The 19,615-nt window shown below is 37.7% G+C and overlaps 1 protein-coding gene across 1 annotated transcript in view; it reads left to right on the forward strand.

Moving 5' to 3' along the window:
* LOC122538858 (cell wall integrity and stress response component 1-like) overlaps nt 1-19,615 on the forward strand; it is a gene marked incomplete at its 5' end in the record, with an annotated part of 109,081 nt that overhangs the window by 70,873 nt on the left and 18,593 nt on the right. The window contains one exon of the mRNA XM_043673321.1: nt 4,711-4,716. Within this exon, the coding sequence (XP_043529256.1) occupies nt 4,711-4,716 (6 nt within the window). The remainder of the gene's footprint in view (nt 1-4,710; nt 4,717-19,615) is intronic.

Raw genomic sequence — 19,615 nt, forward strand, 5'->3', positions numbered from 1 at the left:
CGTGTGCACCAGCGGCAGCACGCTCAATTGACCTCGTTCTCGTTCGTACGTCGCGGCACGACTGGAACGCGACGCGCGAATATCCACCGATTGTGGCCCGTGGAAAAGACTGCACGTGTATATCACCGTTTGAATATCTAGTCCATCCACGCGGCTCGATGGCTCTTCTCTTGCTTTCGTTTAAAGATCGTTTACGTGGAGGTGCTTGCTTGCCGTATAAAGCCGGTATTATATCCACGAGATCGCCTGTTGGTGATTTAAATTCTGAACCAGAGAATCGAAATCAACAGGGTTTTTCCAGTTTAAAAAAAAGAAAAAAAGAAAATTCTGAAAAGTTCCAACTGATTTACTTTGTATAAAAAATAACTGTTTCTTGTGAAATTTCTAGTAGAGAGGACAGCGTTCCCGTGAACCAGAGATATTTTAGAAACTATAATAAAAGTTTCATGGAAACGAGTTATTTTAGAAGTTATTCTTATAATTTTGCCAAAAGTTTCAATTGCAAACGTTCCGACAGAAATTAAACGATGTGACAAATCTCCTGAAATTTAACTTTCTTATTATCTTTCTTCAGTCACTGTAAGTACGATAATAATGAAAGATAAAAATCTGCAGAAGAAAGAAATCCTCCGTTACGACGACGTGTCGACATTTATCACTCTGTTTCGATGAAGGCAATTTTTTTTTTCTTTTTTTTCTAAGAAAAAGAAAAAAGAAACATTTGCCAGTAAATATTCTATCGACAAGTAGGGCACGTTTCTGTCAGATATCGGCGTCGACTATGGAATCTGATGGGGAAAAAGCGCAGCAACGGCGCGTTTTCGACGCGTCGGTACGTCACGCTCTGCCGTTGATTTTCTTTCGCGATGTTCCTTTCGTGAGATTTTCCAACGCGTGTCCATTGTTGACCTAATAACGCGCTCGACTAGAACGTGACACGAGAATGTTGTTGCTACGAACACGGAATGTCAGTGATCTCAGTCTCGGGATGGAGGCGAGATCGCGTTGAGAGGACCTTGGTCCAATTTCCCTTTTGGTTTCCGTCGTGACTAATCAACCAACTGTTAAATGCGCGCTTTATTCTCGACGACGATCGACACTTTTGCATGCTACAAAGTAACGAGTAGTATCGAAAGAATGATTTAAAAAATATTTATTTTTTGTTGTCAGAATATTTTTACTCGCGTGATCAAATTAGTAATTATTCGCGTGCGTCTGATGGAACATTTTCTAAAGACACTTTGGCAGCGAGAATTATTTCATTCCCGTTCTGCAATTTAAGTTTAAATTCCTTCTAACAGCATTACAGAGTCGTTTAACGTTTACACGATTTGTCAAAATTCTTAATGAAAAGTTACTTTTATTCGCGCATAAATTACATACAGAAGAGAAGAAAAGAAAATGGCACGCTTTCGCACAAAAATTCAGAGTATCTGAGGACTTCAATGAGAGATTGATGATGAATGATGTGAACACCTGTTCCGCTTGCGATGTTAATATTTCGAAATACATATTGAGATTGTGATTAATCATATACTTGGAAATGAGACATTTCAGGAAAACGTACGAGAAAAATGTCTGTAAAATGATTAATCCACGAAAATGGCACCGCGACGCGAAGTCACCCATTCGAACACGCGATTTTAAACAACAGTGAAATTCGCCAGCAACGATATTCCTATCACGTAAATAATTAAGCAGCAAATTAAAAACAGAGAGAAAAAAAAAAGAACCACCGTCGTATGAATTGAACAAAACACCGGAACGAAAATTTACCGGCGTTTAAATCCATTCGCCGCCGATTGATAATTGAAAATTTCGACGCGGAACGGCGAGCTATTGCTAATTTATTCAAGCGGCCGATTTCACGCGGGAGGAAAGAAGCACGGGGGGAAAGAGAGCTGCGGGTGTAGGGGGAGGAGGAGGTTACATTAATTAGTTGATGTACACTAGCATAGAGGAGAGGGCCATTATTTGGAATCGATTTCGCGAGTACAATCGCGGCTGGCGATAATTAAAATTGCGGCATAGTAATTCGGATGATTAAGGGCCACGCGGCGCGCAATTATCGCCTAGCCGTGCCGAAAAGGAGATAAATAACCGTAGGCGACATAAATTTCCGCGGACGCGCGCCTGTCTGCCCTGTTACAGACGATAAATCCGCTGGAAGTCGTCACGTGGCCGCGGTAAGCTTTGCGTTTTACCGCTCTTGTTACTGCACGCTGCGCGCCGTCGATTAAAAAATCGATAGTAATTAGCGGACGGCGATGGATTTCGTGGAAATTCGTATTTTTGAGAATGCACGGCGAAGAGCACCACACGCGGTATTTCCCTCGTCGGTTGCTAGCATTTTTATTTCGATAAATGTCACATTTCGTAACCGTGTTGTTCGGTCCCCCCCTACATTATGAGATGTATACATGCTGCACACTTGGCCAGTTAAAAGTTGTTCCCTTTCTCGAACGTGTAAATTCTATTCAACTTATTACCATTTCGAACAATCGTATTACCGTTTATTTTCGGTCGTGACTCAATGGAAAGTTACGTTACTTCAACCCATTTTTCATTTCGTCCTATATTAACTTTAAAAATCACCGACAATGCATCGTATCCTCGTAATCCCAGCGCAAATCAATCAATATCGAAACAAAATACGGGGACAGAACGTAAAATGAATTTTTCTCTCTTTCTCTCTTTCTCTCTCTCTCTCTCTCTCTCTCTCTCTCTCTCTCTCTTTCTCTCTACCTACTCCACCACTCACATGCGGAATCGTAATCGTAAGAGCACAGTGCTCTCTCGCGACATTCTGGTAATTACGCCCGTAGATTCCGACCGCCGGATTTATTCGTCGTTTATCGCCCGGTCACCCGGTATATTAAACAGACGATCGCGCCGTATCTCACCGTGCTGACGTTTGCGCCGCTCGACGATGATCTCGTCGACGATAACTTGCGCAATCAAAATCCCGATTTCGCGCGTGTCATCCCCTTTTCTCGCGGACGAAAATCGTTTACGAGCGCCCGTCCATATCCGCGTTCTTCGCAATTTTTTTCTTTTTTTTTTTCCCCTCTCCAATCTTCCTTTCTCATCATTTTTCTTTTTCTCCCTGTTTTCCATCGGCCGGAAAACATGAACATTAACCGGAAACACGGGCGAAACACCGTTCATTATAGAGTTTTACGAGTGTCGCGAGTTATACGAGAAACGTTATTTCCCACGCGCGACGGGGAAATTCGGGCGCGGGTTAGATTCGTGGAAAATTGGGGATTCTGCGGGGGTTTTAGCTGGCTGAAATTATCGTTGCTGGCGATTTAAACGATAGTCGAGCAACTGTTATCTTGGAGGGTTTATCCGCGATGGATAAAGTGAGGACGATTAATGGGAACGATCGTGTTTTTAGTTTTGCGTTTATTCGACGGGAGGAGGACGTTGCTTAATTTTTAACTGACGGAGGAGGGATCTTCGACTTTGAAATTTGGAAAATGATGAAATTTCAGGGATATACAGAGCGCATGTGTAATACATTTCTTCGATTTTATGAGCAAACTGTAAAAGATGGAAGAAAAAATGTTTTAAAATTTACTTATTTTATCAAATTTACTTATAATTATCATGTAGTGGATTTATTAATTGTTGATAATTCTAGTATAAAAAAAAATAACTTTTGCCTCAAAATTTTAGAGAAACTGTCTTACAGTATAAAATTTGAGAAATAGAATTAACTATCAGTTTCTAACACATGGTGTGAATTTCAGAAAAAAAAAAAAAAAAACTGCGTTATACGTAATCATATGTGGTCTGTATACTTCTAAAATTTCATAGTTTTCCAAATATTCAAATTAGGGATCTTTCCTTGTGAGAGACAAACATTTTTAACACTTACAGAATTTTGAAAGTACTATATTTTTGATAAGTGTGTGAAAAATAAATGATCGATTCAGAGTCGCGTCTATATGTTTAAAATAATTCAAGCGTGCCTTAAACAAAAAGGAAATAAATCGTGATTTATTGACTCAAGAATCATAGAAGATTCTCTAATGGTTCTCTAGTAAGTAGAGATTTGTAATATTTATTACAGAAAATACTAATTTTATTAAAAATTCGACCATTTCGTTCGCAACAATCAAAAAAGTAATACAATAGAACCTCCTTTATATGAATTATTATTTTTGAAATATCTTACTACTTTGTATTTTGTTTTAAATTGAGTGTTTTGTATTTTAACATTCGTAGTATCTTAGATTGCCCAATAAGATTGTTTGCTAGTAAAATCATCGTATTAAGTAAAAAATCATCACATACTTAATAATAGATATTTTACTGTAGTAACACAATATAACGATTATGTATTGAAATAGAAGTTCGAACACGAGGAGGCTCTTTTGTAAAATTGTAACAATCCTTGATCGTGTTTCAATTTATAATTTAATTAACTGTACATTCGTCCAGACTCTTATTAAGCACAATCATTTCAATTGCGTAAAAACCGCGAAGGATAATAATAATAATAATCAACTGCTTTAGCAGTACGATAAAAAAAAATCTATTCACATCGATCATTTACTTTCCACCAATAACGAATAGAACATAATAGACCTATCAGAATGTAGAAATTAGCCTAATAATAAAAAGAACATACATAGTTGTATATAGTTGGTCATATCGTTTCTAACTGTATGACAATTCTTGTTTTCTTTTTTCTGTTTTCAGCTTTCTGTAAGTTGCGATTTATGTTAAGTTCTCACTCTCGTCACTTGAAAACTCACTCTCTCACGTTGAAGATCTTCAGCTGAAGATAGTGAACTTTGCTCTGAATCGATGGATCGTTCTTTCCGAGTTAAAAGCCTTCGCTAACTATCCGAAAGTCAAACTGAAAGTCCCTTCTTCTCTTATCGTTTTAACGAAATGTGCTCGCGAGCTTTCGATTAAAACTAATTTCGTAACTTTCGATAGAACAAAAAAAAAAAAAGATTGACTCGATTTTCTCTCTCTCTCTCTCTCTCTCTCTCTCTCCCTTTTTTCTTTTTCTAATTTTTCGTCTTCCACGCGACGTGATTCTTCCTGATAAAAAAAAAAAGAAAAAAAAAAAGAAAATGCCAAAACGTTGACGTTAGAACGCGATGCTAGTTCATTTAGAGTCTTTCGCGAGTATTATGTTTGTTATAATTATAGTCGTTATACTAGTATTGTAATTATTAGCATTATAATGCATCTAGTGAGAAAGAAGATGATTATAAGAAAATTGTTTGCGCAATCGCGATGGAATGAATTGAACTGATTTACGTATCATCGATGACACGTGAAAGACAAAGCGGCTGTGGGCTCTCGTTGTGAGGCTAGAAAACAATCATCGATGGACAAATAAGAAAAAAAAAAAAAAAAAACTTTACATTCTACTTGCAATTAGTTTTTAAAAGTCGTAAGTTCCAGTATTTTTTGTTTAATTCTTGGGACATCTTTAACTAAATCTTATTAATTTAATTGATGAGAAAAATTGTATTCTACTTTTATTTAATTTCTATATATAGTATTTCCGTACTGGTATTCTAGTGAGTCTATAAATTATGGTGTTGTAGCGTTTTTTGTTAATTTTTGACTTTTAACCGAAGATTTTCAATTAGCTTTCCGTTAACTTTTTTAAAGAATTTTATTTGGACGTTAGCGTTAATGAGAAACACTTTACATTCTACTTATTAATTTTCACAAATCTTAGACTGTAACACGTTTTGTTAAGTTTTTAGAGATTTTCGAATGTCAGTATTAACGAGAAAAAATTAGAGGAACACTTTACATTCTACGTACAATTAATTTCTACAAGTTTTGTTAATCAGTATTAATGAGAAAAATTAAAAAAAAAAAAACTTTACCTTTGTACTTTCTCGAAACTTTCTGTAAATCACAAGCTGTAGTATCGTTTGTTAAGTTTTTGAAGATTTTCAATTGAATTTATTTATTTATCAATAAGAAAATGTTTACATGCTACTATACTTTCAATTAATTTCTACAAATGTGTCAAACTGTATTTTTTTTAAATTTCTGAAAGATCTATAATTGAATGTTATTGATTCTAAATAAGGAATATACCTTGTGCGTTCAACATTGCAAAGAGATTTATAAAAAGGAGAATAAATTATTTTCTTCGTTTTTAACGAATTATTATCGTTCATTACCTAAACAGTATCTAATAGTGTTAATTGCTTCGATTTTCTACATCGATTGTTATATTTTTCCCATCCTTTTACTCTGTGTTACTGAATTTTATATTACCGAAATGAAAATAATTTTCCCGTAAAAGTTACCTCTTTCAAAAGTTGTATGCTATAAAATTACTTTGGAAATTATACATATACAAAGTTATTTTTCTAGGAAATAATTTTCATTTCGTTCAATATCACCCGCATCCAAAAAAAAAAAGAAACATTACCCCTTAAACGCACAATTTCGTTTGAAGTCACACGCTTAAAATCAACCACGATGCAGATTCGCAACCATATCCATAAGTTTCAAATAAATTCCCCCAAATTCGCACGATCATCACACGCTTGCCTAAACCTTCTCCAAACAACAACAGACAATAATGAAAAAAAAAAAAAAAAAAAACCAACAAATCGTTACAAACCGATCGAAAAGTGAGAAAGAGAAAACGATAACGGCATCGAGAACAAGAGGTGGGAGGAAAATACAGTAGAGAAATGTATCAAGAGCAAACCAGCCAGAGTTGGCCGGATGTTCTCTAAGAGAAGGACCACTCGTCGACTTATTCTCGCAAGGGAGGAGAACAGTGAGTGAGAGACGAAGAAGTTCAACAGAGACGAAGGAGACAGGTATGAGCAAAAGTGAAATGAAAGCAGAGAGAGTGAGGGAGAGAGAGATGCTGAATGGAAGAGAGAAATCCGCCACGGTTTGCCAGGTATATATACGCTTACGGCTGTCTCGCTGTCATTAATTAATCTCACGTGATAAATGTTAAGTCGTCTGCCAACTTGGAAGATGTTAACGCGGGCCGCGCGCTGGCCCAGCTGCGTGCCGCGATTGAATCAGCAACGAGCGAACGCTGAGACACCGGTGGCAGATGTTGCTGCATAAATTTCTGTTAATCCCCCGTGGCAACGACCGGAATCGTTTGTCCGATGGCGCACCCGCGAAAGATCGATCGCCATTGCACGTGGCTGCCTCGATCGATCCTACCCCCCTCTCGTTTGGAAATTTTTACGTTTTTACATTTTTCGTTCTTCAAGTTCCAGTCGTGTTGTAATATGCCGAAGCAGCGGCTCCCGATTTAGGGTTGAGTTTCGAGGGGTGAATCAGGATGTTGTATAGTATATATTTATAATATACATACAGACGTAGAGGCAGAAAGTGTGCTGCGTTGTTACACAATGCAAAAATTTAAATAAATTAGTTATAACGAAAGTTTAGTCAATACGCGATCAAATGAACTTTGCGGTTGAATCTAGTTACTTGAAGTTGAACAGCTGAGCTGTTATCGTACGAAATCACTAATAGAGGAGAGGAACAATGGAGACTCTTGTTACATGAACTTCGAATAAAATTTTTCTACAAAAGGAAAAAATTATTCTACTATTAATTCTATTGTTATTAAAGTACTATTGAATTTGAATTTAAGCAACAACTGCAAAATGAATTCTCTCTGAAAATTTCTTTTGAAATCGTCTTCTATATATTATTCTAGAATATCTGTTCTCTCTTTCAATTCATCTCTCTATTCCCTTAAAAAGAGAAAAATGTTAATTCAATTTATCTGGCGCAACAGCTCGTTATTATCGTAGTACACCAAGACTAAAGATAAAACAACACAGCGAGGATAATCCTTCCACCGATACTTTGGCAACTTCTAAACCAGCCAGGTACCAATATCCTGGCGTGTAGCAGGGATTTTCGTTAGGTCGGGAAGCAGGAGCGATCGTTGCAAGGAAATGGAATTTCACAGCCCTCCTGTGTCCCTGAAACTGTGCCGTCCTTCGGTCCTTGGGCAAAGCGGGGCTGGATATATACCGTCCGCTTAAAGGAGTTTGAAAACTCATTATCGCAAATCGGGACCGAATCGAAGGGAAAATCGAAGAAAACTGCACGAACGAAAGAAAGTAAAATCTTACGAGAAAGAGAAAGAGAAGGGAAAAAAAAGAAAGGGGATTTTTCCCTCGTAAATATCAGGATTTTTGCCTTTTTTTTTTTCTCCCTAACCTGTCCAGCGTTTACTATTCTCTCTTCTGAATTATGTACACTGTCGTTCATAAGTATTTGAATTCTACTTGTTATTTAATTGAAATACTAATATCATATTCGTACTTGAAAGATTATATATTAATAATATAATTTTCTTTACTATTATAGCGTTAAATTTTTAACGTTACGGTGGAACGGTTATGAACGGACGAGAAGCTTTCTACATTGATATTGTTTTATTTCTTGGTGCAACTGCAGACAAATTAAAAATTGAAACAAGTTTTATTTATAATTAAATTAAACAGAACCTCGTTTTATCCACGTAATATCATAGAATGTACTTTGTTTTAAATATCCTATATAATTTCCGTTATTATGCGCATTCTGTGGATCATTGTATCTTCAAATTTCCCAAAAATGTACAAACAATTCGCAGTCTAACAATTGATAATAAACGCATTATGATATCTGCATAAAAATTTCAGAACGTTTCGTCGTACGTTTCGAAGATTTCAAACTGGGATAAATAGAACTGTCGGAAAATAGAAATTGACCTTTTTATTCCCCGATTTTCACATTCTGGCCAAACTCGCAGAAACGGGGGTTGAACGATATTTCCCAAATTCTCGCAACGATCCGAAACCATGAGAAATGCCCGCAGACGATGACGTTGTGTACCGCGTTCCCGATGGGCTCTCGAGAACGAGAATCGCAAGGCCGAAGGCCGATGGAAATAAATTGAATCATGCGGAAAGTAGAATTACAAACACATCCGCGCCGGCGTGCCCTTAGTTCGCCCCGGTGTTCGTGTAGTAGTTGCGAAGGTTTCTTCCCGGGGCCGGTAAGGTTGGGAAGTACACTTGGGGGGGATGGGAAGGAGAAGAGATGAAGGAAGACGAGAACGAGAACGAGAGGCAGAGGGAAAGAGAGAACCGAGCGAGGGAAGGTGTGGGAAGGTCTTCCAACTTGGACATCCCGGGGTATTATCTATCTCGGAAGTTCCGTCCCCCAGGCTGCGGCTGGCTCCGTTGACGATGACGAAGTCGACGAGGACGGTCACGCTAATCGCAGCTGGCTGGAGATTGGCTTTTAGCACAGAGTTCGGGCCAACTTGTATCGCCAGGAAATCGCGTGCACCCCCGTTCAAATTTACGGGGCGATTCCTTCGTCCTATCCCTCTCTCTCTCTCTTTCTCGTCGCCTCCCCCGACCGTCTCTCGTTCCGTCGAGGATGGTATTTGCGGCCAGGGCGAAGCTCTACACACTGGTGGCCGATCACAGGTCCCTGGCTCTCGTGGTCTTCGCGGTGATTTAAATTGCTCTAGGCGAGGGCCAACCTTCTGCTTTTTAAAGCTTCTTTTTCGAGATTGTTCTCGAGAAGTTTGTCGGTTGATGAGGTTGCCTCGTCTGCTGTTTGTTGGCTGTTGAGTGGTTTCCGTCTTCCTACTTTTCCTTTCTCCTCCTTCTTTTCCCTTGTTGTCTCTCTTCTCTTTTTTTCGGAGGGACTGGCGACGTTAGCGGGGTTGGTTTTCGGTAGTTGAGATGCTCGCGGAATGATTAAGTGGTTTCGATGCGCTAGGGGTTAGCAGTGGTTTCTTTCCACCGTTCGAGCAAATGTTCTTCTTCGTGGTTGAAATTTTTGCTTGTTTGCTTGAATATTTATTTTGTTTGTAGCTCTCTTTTGTATGCGATTTGTATTATTAAGCTGTGCTCTCTCCTTTTTTGTCGGGAATTTTAAGGATCCTTACGACGAAAATGATCAGTTACGTTGCGCAAATTTTCAAAATAATATACGAATGTACAATGGAGTTGATAAATAAGACACTTGTCGACTATAATTCGCACCATTATATTTATATAAACACTTCGTTTTAATTCTATAATACCACGTAATTTTGAAATCAAGAAACAATAATGCAATGAGTGGATTAATAATTGCATAAAGTAAAGTTTTCACGGCATAGATAAACGTAACAACTTTCAGTGTTACGGAAAGTTTTCTAATTAGTCTTCTTCTTTCCGACTCCTCTGGCTCTTTCATAAGACGCAATACGCGCTAAGAGGAAAATTATTTAAGAGTATCCGTGGTTACTTTCGATTGTTCTTTTTTTTTTCTTTTTTTCCAAAAACGTGTTCCACCAAATTAAAGCGAGCACATTAAATTTCGATACAACAGCCCTCCAAAAATTTAATAGTTTAACTCTCGAATAACGTGCACGCAGCGAGAAATCGACACGCATTACGTACATACGCGGAACGGCTTTCATTCACGGTTTTGAATTCTCCGGAAAATTAATATCAAACATCGGTGCTGAAATTTCGCGGAAATTCGGACAAAACGAATCGCGCGTAACAGCGTTCGTAGCCAGACAGTTTGCGAAACAATCGTGTTCCGGACGAACATGAACGCAACGTAACTAAATTAATTGCGAACTTTCGTCGAAATTGCCTGTAACATGCGATGTATTCCTTAGGCAGGCTTTATCGCTGAACTTCAATCGGCCGGGGGGGGGGGGGGGTCCCTTTCTGCGGTTAGGTTTCCGGTTAATCATAACGTCGGATCGTGACAATTTTCGATGGAAATCTCTGCTTCGAAACTGCTCGCTCTCTCGCCCGCAGATGCAGATTTCTGGGCGAAATTTGAGGAGGGAAACACGTTTCGAATGCTATGTTCTATTTCTAAACTTCTACTTCACCGACTTTTCCCAATTTTCGCTTTTAATGCTCTGTGTTTTTTTTTTTTTTTTCTTTTCGAATGAAACGCAAATGAATTGCTTGATTTCGTATTTCTCGGAAGAACGTGTAGAATCATTCGAAACAAAACGAAAAGAAAGAGAGAACGTAACGAAATTGTCAAAATTAGAAAAAATTCATCAAACTAGTAATTTATCTTCTTTAAAGTATTCGACGTTGCCAGAGTTGTGCAAAATTAAAATTGGGTCAAGAAACCAATCCTCAAAACGAAGGAATAAATATATAAAGTAAAGTTTTCAAGATTAAATACAAAAGTGTTCTCTGCTAAAGAACAGTAGAGACATTTTGTAAATTTGTATCTTTGTTTTTTTAGTATAATATTTTTAGTATAATATTTTAGTATAATATTTATATTTTGAATATTTCCAATTACATTGAATTCGATACTTGCAAATCAACATAATCAATGAACAGCCCAACCTAAGCCTAACTATATTTTAATTTTATCAAGTATCCGGTAATTCATAGATAATGGCACATTATTATTTCAATAATATTTGAGACAAGTAAAGATCAATTAAGATAAATAAAACACGAATTAAAATATAAGTCCAGCATATTCCGGATAAAATATTATTTCAAAAATTTATCGTGATACGTACGAATGTACGATTTTTAAAGTTATACGCTCAATTTGATACAAGACAAATTGACGATTTAAAATCACATTTCTCTCAGTCCTGCTCGCGACGATTATTAGCAGTCAATCGATAAAATTGGCTGACAAGGCCAGCAGCTCGTGTCATCGCATCGTTCTCGCCTCGCTGTTGTTCACTTTACTTCGTGTTCGCATGTTCCTGCTTTTTCTTCCTTATTACGATCGTTTTTTTTTTTTCTTCTCTCGGTTCCTTTTTTTTTTTTTTTCTTCAGTTCGTGCAAATTGCGGCAATTTATACCTTACACGCGAATTTAAATTGTCTCGTGCGACTGGCGAGTATAATTTATGACAGGGTGCAAGAAAGCGTATTTGGAATTCTATGAGATTGACTGATAGGGCTGTTTAACTCTTTGACAAATTTTTAGAGCGACGAAAGTGCCGAGTCGCGCAGAAATTTCACTTGCAGTCGGATGACGTAAAATGTGCCCGAAACTGAAATACAGATCAACGACGTAGTCTTGATTTCAGATTTTCTTGCAATTGCTGAACTCTGTCCAAATAAAAATCACTATCCACATCCTTTCAAAAAGAAAATCCTTCGTATCGACTAGCGTTAAGTCAGAAATGACTTTGCTACTTTTAATTTCGACTCCGCCCTCGTCTTAATTCGTCATCAAAAAGTTTCTCGGGCAATCAAAAGTCTCGGCAAGTTTCGCTCAACTCGAAGTTACCCGCCTCCCCCGATTGGCAGAAATTTGTGTGTAAATTACTATTATTTTAGGAGTAGCTTGCACCGCGTGCCCGCGTCTAACAAGACTGAATCGTTAATCGAAAACGTTTACAATTTCGCAAATAATCCAGCCGGCGACGAAGGAGAGTTTCTTGGTCCGAGGAATATGTAAATGAGTGGCAACTTGTAGACATCCTTCCCAGCAGTCTCCCGAGGAAACATGCCAACTCGAGGAAATGTAGTTGAACCATATTCAAATTGACGCTCTGAGTCACACGGGGGTCTGGAGTATGTAAAATGGCATCTACCGTGTCTCGAACTCTCGCCGATTCGTCTAAAATTGCATCTCCCAGTGAAAAATATCGTACGCCAGTCCCGGAATGAATTTCTCTATTTCCCTCGGATCTCTTAACGAAAGTAAGAAATCTTCAATTTTGCGTCGCGATGCGAGGTCGAAACATACTTGAGAGTAGGTTACACGCAATCGAATGGAAAATTTACTCTGTTTACAGGTAAGTTTGATTGAAAGAATTTGCACATTTAATTATTTCTCTTTTTATTACCGTGCTGACTTGACAAAGAGGCAAGTAAAGTTGGAAAAGTGAGGGTTCGTGAAACGAGACAAAACTGTCAAGAGAAGTTTGGTAACTGGAAAATTAAAAACGGAAAAAAATCGCGTGGTTCTGGTAAGGGAGCAATCTATTATCCTAGTGAGATTGACAGTTTTAGAGATGAAAAGAAATCTAGATTTTTTTGTGTTATCGTGAATACACACACGTGAAATATAGTAAAACGATCAAATTAAAATTTGGTTTATATTGTGGTGGTGGGAAATTTTCAAAAAACTTTAGGCAGATAGATCGATTACGAGTGTTTCATTAACAACGTAATATTTCGTTTCCAATAAATTCCTCCACAATTCAGTCGTCGCAAAAACAAAAGAAAAAAAAAAAAAGGAAGAAAGACAAGGTCAGAGTTTTAACGAGAGTGACGCCAGAAAAAAAAGGAGAAAAAAAATGCAAAGACGAGAGAAAGAAACGAAATATGAAGAGAATTTCATAAAGAGGGAGATAAGGGGAGGAACGGAAAGGGAAAGACGGGAAAACAGGAAGAGCATATGGGTTCGTGTGTCGAAGGAAGAACGGCGGCGTGGATCTTTGGAGCGGCGCCAATCTCCAGAATAACTCAGCGTCGCAAGCGTCACCAATATGGCGAACCGAGGACGATGGTGTGCGCGATACGTGTAGCGGTGGCACACGTGCTATCGGCGTAGACCGTGTGATTTAAATCGGTCCGTAGGGATGGGATTAAGTCCAATATGTATTTACGAATTCGAGTCAAGTTCGATGTCCAAGCTTCGTTTCATGAATCTCGAATATTCACTTGAAATTGAATATGTTTCAGCACGCTTGAAATGTATTTATTCAATATACTCGATGTGTACTCGTTTCACGTGATTAATGAGTGCACACATTAAATATGCGACATTACTCACTGCAGATAACAATATCAAATCATAATATGTCTGTCGTCGGGTTTCTCTTTTGGATCTCGAGAATTTTCCGTCAGAGCCAGTGATATTAGATTTAGTCTCGCCGAAAAATATTTTTAAAAGAAAAGCGAGCGTGCCAATATCTTTTCGATTCGCTGTATGTTCGTTGGATTATTACGCAGTCAAAACTTCGGTGTATTTATCTTTACGAGAGAAGAAGCTGGAGAAACGTTTCGAAGGCGAAGAATCTTGAATGGGCGAGGAAGACTAAGGGAAGGGTAATGAAAGTGGAGAAGTTGAAGTACAAAGGGTAAATGGTCGGGCGAAAAATCGGAACAAAGGAATAGGAGAACACGTGAAGGAAGCAAATTCAATCGCAAAGAGTGAAAGATCGAGAAATAGAAGAAATTCCGAAGAAGAGAGTAGGACCAAATCCCTCAAAAAGATAAGTGGAGCAGAAAGCTGGGGGGAATTTTATGGACGAAAAGTAGAGAATCTCGAAAGTGAAATGTCGAATAAGAAACTCAAAATTGTATTTCCCGTGATTCAATCGTAATTCCTGGTTGCTAGGTGGATCAAGACTCAATATTTAATAAAATATGGAAAATATTATAATAGTACAGTAATATTATAATATTATAATAGTACTTTTGTAAAAATATAAATTTTCGTAAATATCCGTAGTATAGTGATTGATTCATTCGTCCTTTTTTTTTTTAAGAGTTTATCAGATACTCTTGCTTTTATATGAGCTTAACGACTTATATATTTTTTTCATCCTATCATCAATTGCAAATGGGTTAGGTATTTTATTTAAACACGTTCTTCAAATTATTTTAATTTCATCATGAAAGAAGAGATACTTTCTTTCTACAGAAACAAACAATTCTCTTAGGTCTGTTTCTCTTCTTTAGATATTATCAATATTGTAATGGCATATATCAAACGATGTCACATTAACTTCACTTTATAAACTATGTCTATTTGCATTAATTCCACGTTATTTGCTGCAATCGACATAAACAACGTTTCTATAATATCCCTCGAGAGACGCATCGTTAAGAGGCGGGCGAACTTGTTACACAGTCCTGATATTTTTTAAGCTTCGAGTGCCGATTTTACGGGGACGAGTGGTTGGAACAAGAAGCGAGTCGAACCAGTCGAAAATAGGATTGAGCCAGCGGAACTTTCATCGACTGCAATGGAAGTTGAGCGTTCCACCAACCGTGGACCAACAAAGCGAGTAAGGTGATTAAAGGCCGGAGTGTAAGATGATTAGAGTTTTCCCAGAAAATTCCAAAGTTCCGCCGTATCTTCGTAAATGCGATCCGAGATCCGCGAATATCTGTGTAGCAGAAGCACCGTCTTTTGTTTTATTTCCCCGATCCCACGAAACACGAGAACTTATCCAACTTTTAATTCATTCCCTTCGACTTGCGCCGACAGCCCCCCCCCCTCTCTCTCTCTCTCTCTTTCACCGGAAGTTTTCCATTTATATATTAAATCGGCGCACGCGACGAGATGTCGTTTTTCCAGATGAAAGTTTAACAGCAGAGTAGCTCCTCTGTGACATCACGTATATTCACGTGATTTCATGAAGTCATTTTTCTCATTTCATTCCGATCAGTTTCACTCGTATTTTGAATTAACAAGAATTTACAGAAATATGGTAATATGGTAATATAGTGGATTAAAATGACAAAATAGCACGTTTCGTGAAGAACAATGGATAGAAATAAAAGAGACGAGTTTGATAATTGTTTAATACTTGGTATGCATTTAATAACGGCATCATTGATAAAAAAATTTTGTTTCCATCTTACCTTAGTAACCAACACCTCTCTGAATCGTTACACAGCTGCCTCCTATGGATCGATGACTCCGGAAGTTGCTGCTCCTTTTGTAAATCACGATGATAGCATTATAACTGGATGCCATCAGGTCCCTTTAAATTGAACTTCTTTTTATCGGTGTCGATATGATTCCTCGCCATTTCTTATTCACATAAATTGTTTCATGTTTCTTAGGAAATTGCAAACGGCACGGCTCATGCTCTTGCTTTAACCACGGTTTTTGTTGCAATTTTCGTCGTTTCAGATGTCCACGATTCTTTATAATACGTCGAACACTCTTATACTCCAGCTTTTTCTGTAATTTATCTCGCAATCGAAATCGAATTTGACGCTATACGTATTATAGAACGTTTAAACACGTCGCGATCGTCCGCAACTTTTTCTTCTTCCACAATTATCGAGATCTTTCAGTAAGTTCATCACTTTACGACTTCTGTCAACTGTTTTGTTAAGCTTTTTGTCACGAAATAATGTTGCTCGTTTCAACTTCAATATCGCGTGTATTTCAGCTGGATTTTAGCGTTCTCCAGCGACCCATTTTTACAAATATTAATACGCACTTAACCGTATTTCACACGAATGCTACGCTTCCGATAGCTCCCGTACGACTGAGGAGCGTAAATATTCGAACACGGTTCGATCCGGTCTGCCTATTTACATCTTCGTTTCTGTGTTTCTGAGAATTTCTGTGCCTCGGTAATAACATTCGACACAATACACGCGCCTAAGGCTTATCGACGACGTGATAATCTCTCCGCTTTGCAATATTTACATTTTCGTTTCTGTTTCTGTCTACGCATTTTCTCTACTTCGCGACACATGATATAAAACGATATTATAGGATGTATTTATTATTACAATACAACGTCTTTTCTGTTCCGAACGAGTGACACGGGTGAGAAAGGGTTAATATGAGGAATCCCGTGGCGCGCGGAATTCAACAAGACGATCATCGGCTTGTTTTTGCAACACACGAAGCGAAGAAATAATTTTAAATTCTCTTTGAAGTCAGCTGGAAATGTTTTGCAACGCCTGTAACACGTGATAAACATGTTTGTTCTAGTTTTTTACGGTCGAACGGAGAAACGTGTTTTGAATCGGAGTATCACATAATTCTCTGCGGTGAAGGGCGGTTAGCGAGCCGTGTTAAGCTTCTCCAACTTCCGGCTCTTGGATTTTTCTCTCCCGCGCCGGTCGAAGACCCGTTTCGAAAATTGATTAAACACAGATAGAGTAGAGTCTCCCACTGTTTTTTTTTTTATAAATATCTTGATACCCGAATGTTATATTGTTGCAACAGAATCTCTGCAACTAGCAGACATTTTATTTTGACGATACGCACAACGCTCGAATAGTATAGATCATGTTCAGCTTCGAATGTTTCGTTTCCCTTACTTGTCTAATTTTTGATGATAATAATGGATAAAATCGTGGCACTGTTTACATTAATACACGCGCACGTTGTATTTATTAGAAAAATATAAATGCACGTGTATCCTTTTGATTTACATATTTTCAAATTTGTCAGATAGATATCGGAGTAACGTCTCGTCTCTCAGCCAACCTCGTGCGCATCGTATCTCTCGGCCAAACTTCCCTTCCCCGACTTCGACGATATTTTGCATCGCGTTTGGCTACGTTTAATTTTTAATTAAACGAACCTCGACGCAGCCTCGACGAGAGAAACGAACGATCTCTCCCCGTTCGTCTGAAAGCGTCCTCGAGATTCCCCGACGCCCATTTATTTCCACCCTCCCCCGCCGTTCTTCGCTGTAGCTCCCGTTCACCAAATCCGCAATTCGGGGCTGATACGAAACGCAATTTGCCCGCGCCCGCTCGAACTGGATGGCAACGGCGTAACGTGGCGTTACTCTTTCTAAAAATGGGGGAATATACGACGAAATTGGGAAGCGTCGCGCGGTGAAACTCGTTGACGGTGCCGGTGACCTGGAAACCCCGGCGAGTTTCTACGCGAATTTTTCGGAAAAACGATCGGAAGATTCACCGGTGGCGCAAGTTTTCTCTCGATAGATGATGGCTCCGCCGTTTCTCGGGCGTTTATCTTTAACGCTCGAGAGAGAATCGCGGAAACTGCAAATGGATATTGGTAATTTCGCGAAATAATCCGGGGACTGTCCTTTTTTTTTTATTTGTTGTTCAATCGAACTGGAAGTTATTAATATTTAAGCGCGAGTGAGAAGTTGGCTCTCGTCTCAGATCCTCGACTTATTTTCGACTTGTGTATTGAGCGTTTAACTGTTAGAAAAATTCGTTTATCGTTGAAAGATTCTGCAAATTTTTGCGACGTCCTACCACGTTGGAAAAATATTTTCCAGTAACAAGTCGATTCGTCGTCGTTGTTAAAGGATTCACACGCGCAAAAATAAGTGAAAAATTTCGCGTAAAGCCTCATTTCTTAGAAAATCTAATTTTTCGTTTGTGTTTAAAGGATTAGCAATTCTGTCATAGATATACAAAAATTTCATTTCGAGTTTCTAAGAAAATCAAACTCGAAACTGTATCAAATTCGAAATGAGATTTTAAAACCTCACGAACCGTTCAGTGTAAGTAATTTTCCATTAAAAATGGTTTGTCTTATACAAACATACTTTTTCACATACGTGTTTAGACGGAAGAAATTTGAAGATGGATATAACGTGCAAAAATATATAAAATAATATCGAAAAGTGGAATATTTATTACATTTAGTAGAAGAAACAAATTTCTATTTAGGTTTCTTTAATTATGTCTCGAAAAGTTGGATTATATTGTTAAATTACTTCGTCTGAAGGTTTTGACAACAAAAAGCACAAGTTGCCATTGCCAGTTTGCACAAGTTGTTTTAACGAGGACTTAAACTAATTGGCTTTGAAGTCTTCCATATTGTAATGGCTAAACTATTCTGTCGAGCGAAGGTTTTGTTAACAAAAGGGCACGTTAATTAGCTCTGTGAACCCTTTGTTATTCTTACACAAATACATGTGGAGTAGTATCAAATTGAACAATTTCATTATGTTTCTGAAATAGATAGATATTTATCTGGTGTTGTCTAATATGTCGGAGAAACTAAAGAAAAATTAAAGGGCAACTGTGCAATGTTCATCATCGTTCTGTTATGATATTAGGATGTTCTAGTAATAACATTTATTGAAAATGCACCACCATTTATATAAACACGATTAGCATATAACTGAGAAAGACGTATATATTTTTTATTATTGTCGGTGAGATATTTAATTATTTAAGTAAATAATTATTGCTAAAAACTATAGTTATATTTGGTGTATATATTTATAAAACATATTATTATTGATAAATACATTTAATCACTGGTACAAATTCGGACAAATATAATTATCGACGAAATATACTTTCCAACACTGTACAAACATCATAGAATATTAAAATGCAGAATATTACGAAATTTATTCAAATTCATTTAAAAATTTCGTATCTCATTTCTTTTTCTGATGATTGTAAATAATAATTTTGGGCGATTTTAATATAGAACTATATGATTTCCTACGTCTGGATTGCAAAGAATTAATGAAATTTCGCGGATTACGAATAGATTCATTAAAGGAACGTGTACATCGCGCAAACGTGCCCCGATAGCGCCGATAATGATTTTCATATCATAACGATCGCTTTGCGTCACGGTATCACCGTTACGGTGTATCATTATTGATAAAATTTCGTGCGTAACTAGATTCGGCTGCATTTCACGCGTGTCTGCGGGATCTGTTACGTATTCAATTTCGAAAATTGAAAACCGAATAGAATTTCGTGGATATCGATAAATAAAGTCAATAAACTGAAAGGGATAGGAAACGAACCTTCCTATCGAATCGAATTGAATAAAGAATTGCCATTTCGTAATGAACAATGTAAATTGTCGAGAATGTAACTTCGAAATTAGTTTACTTTAACTCTCTCTCTCTGTCATCTATATCAAATAATTTATTGTTACTGAAATTTATTGAGACTGTATATTCAAGCTAT

This window comes from Frieseomelitta varia, unplaced genomic scaffold (assembly GCF_011392965.1).
Source record: "Frieseomelitta varia isolate USP_RPSP 00005682 unplaced genomic scaffold, Fvar_1.2 scaffold_182, whole genome shotgun sequence".
In the NCBI taxonomy this organism is placed as follows: domain Eukaryota; kingdom Metazoa; phylum Arthropoda; class Insecta; order Hymenoptera; family Apidae; genus Frieseomelitta; species Frieseomelitta varia.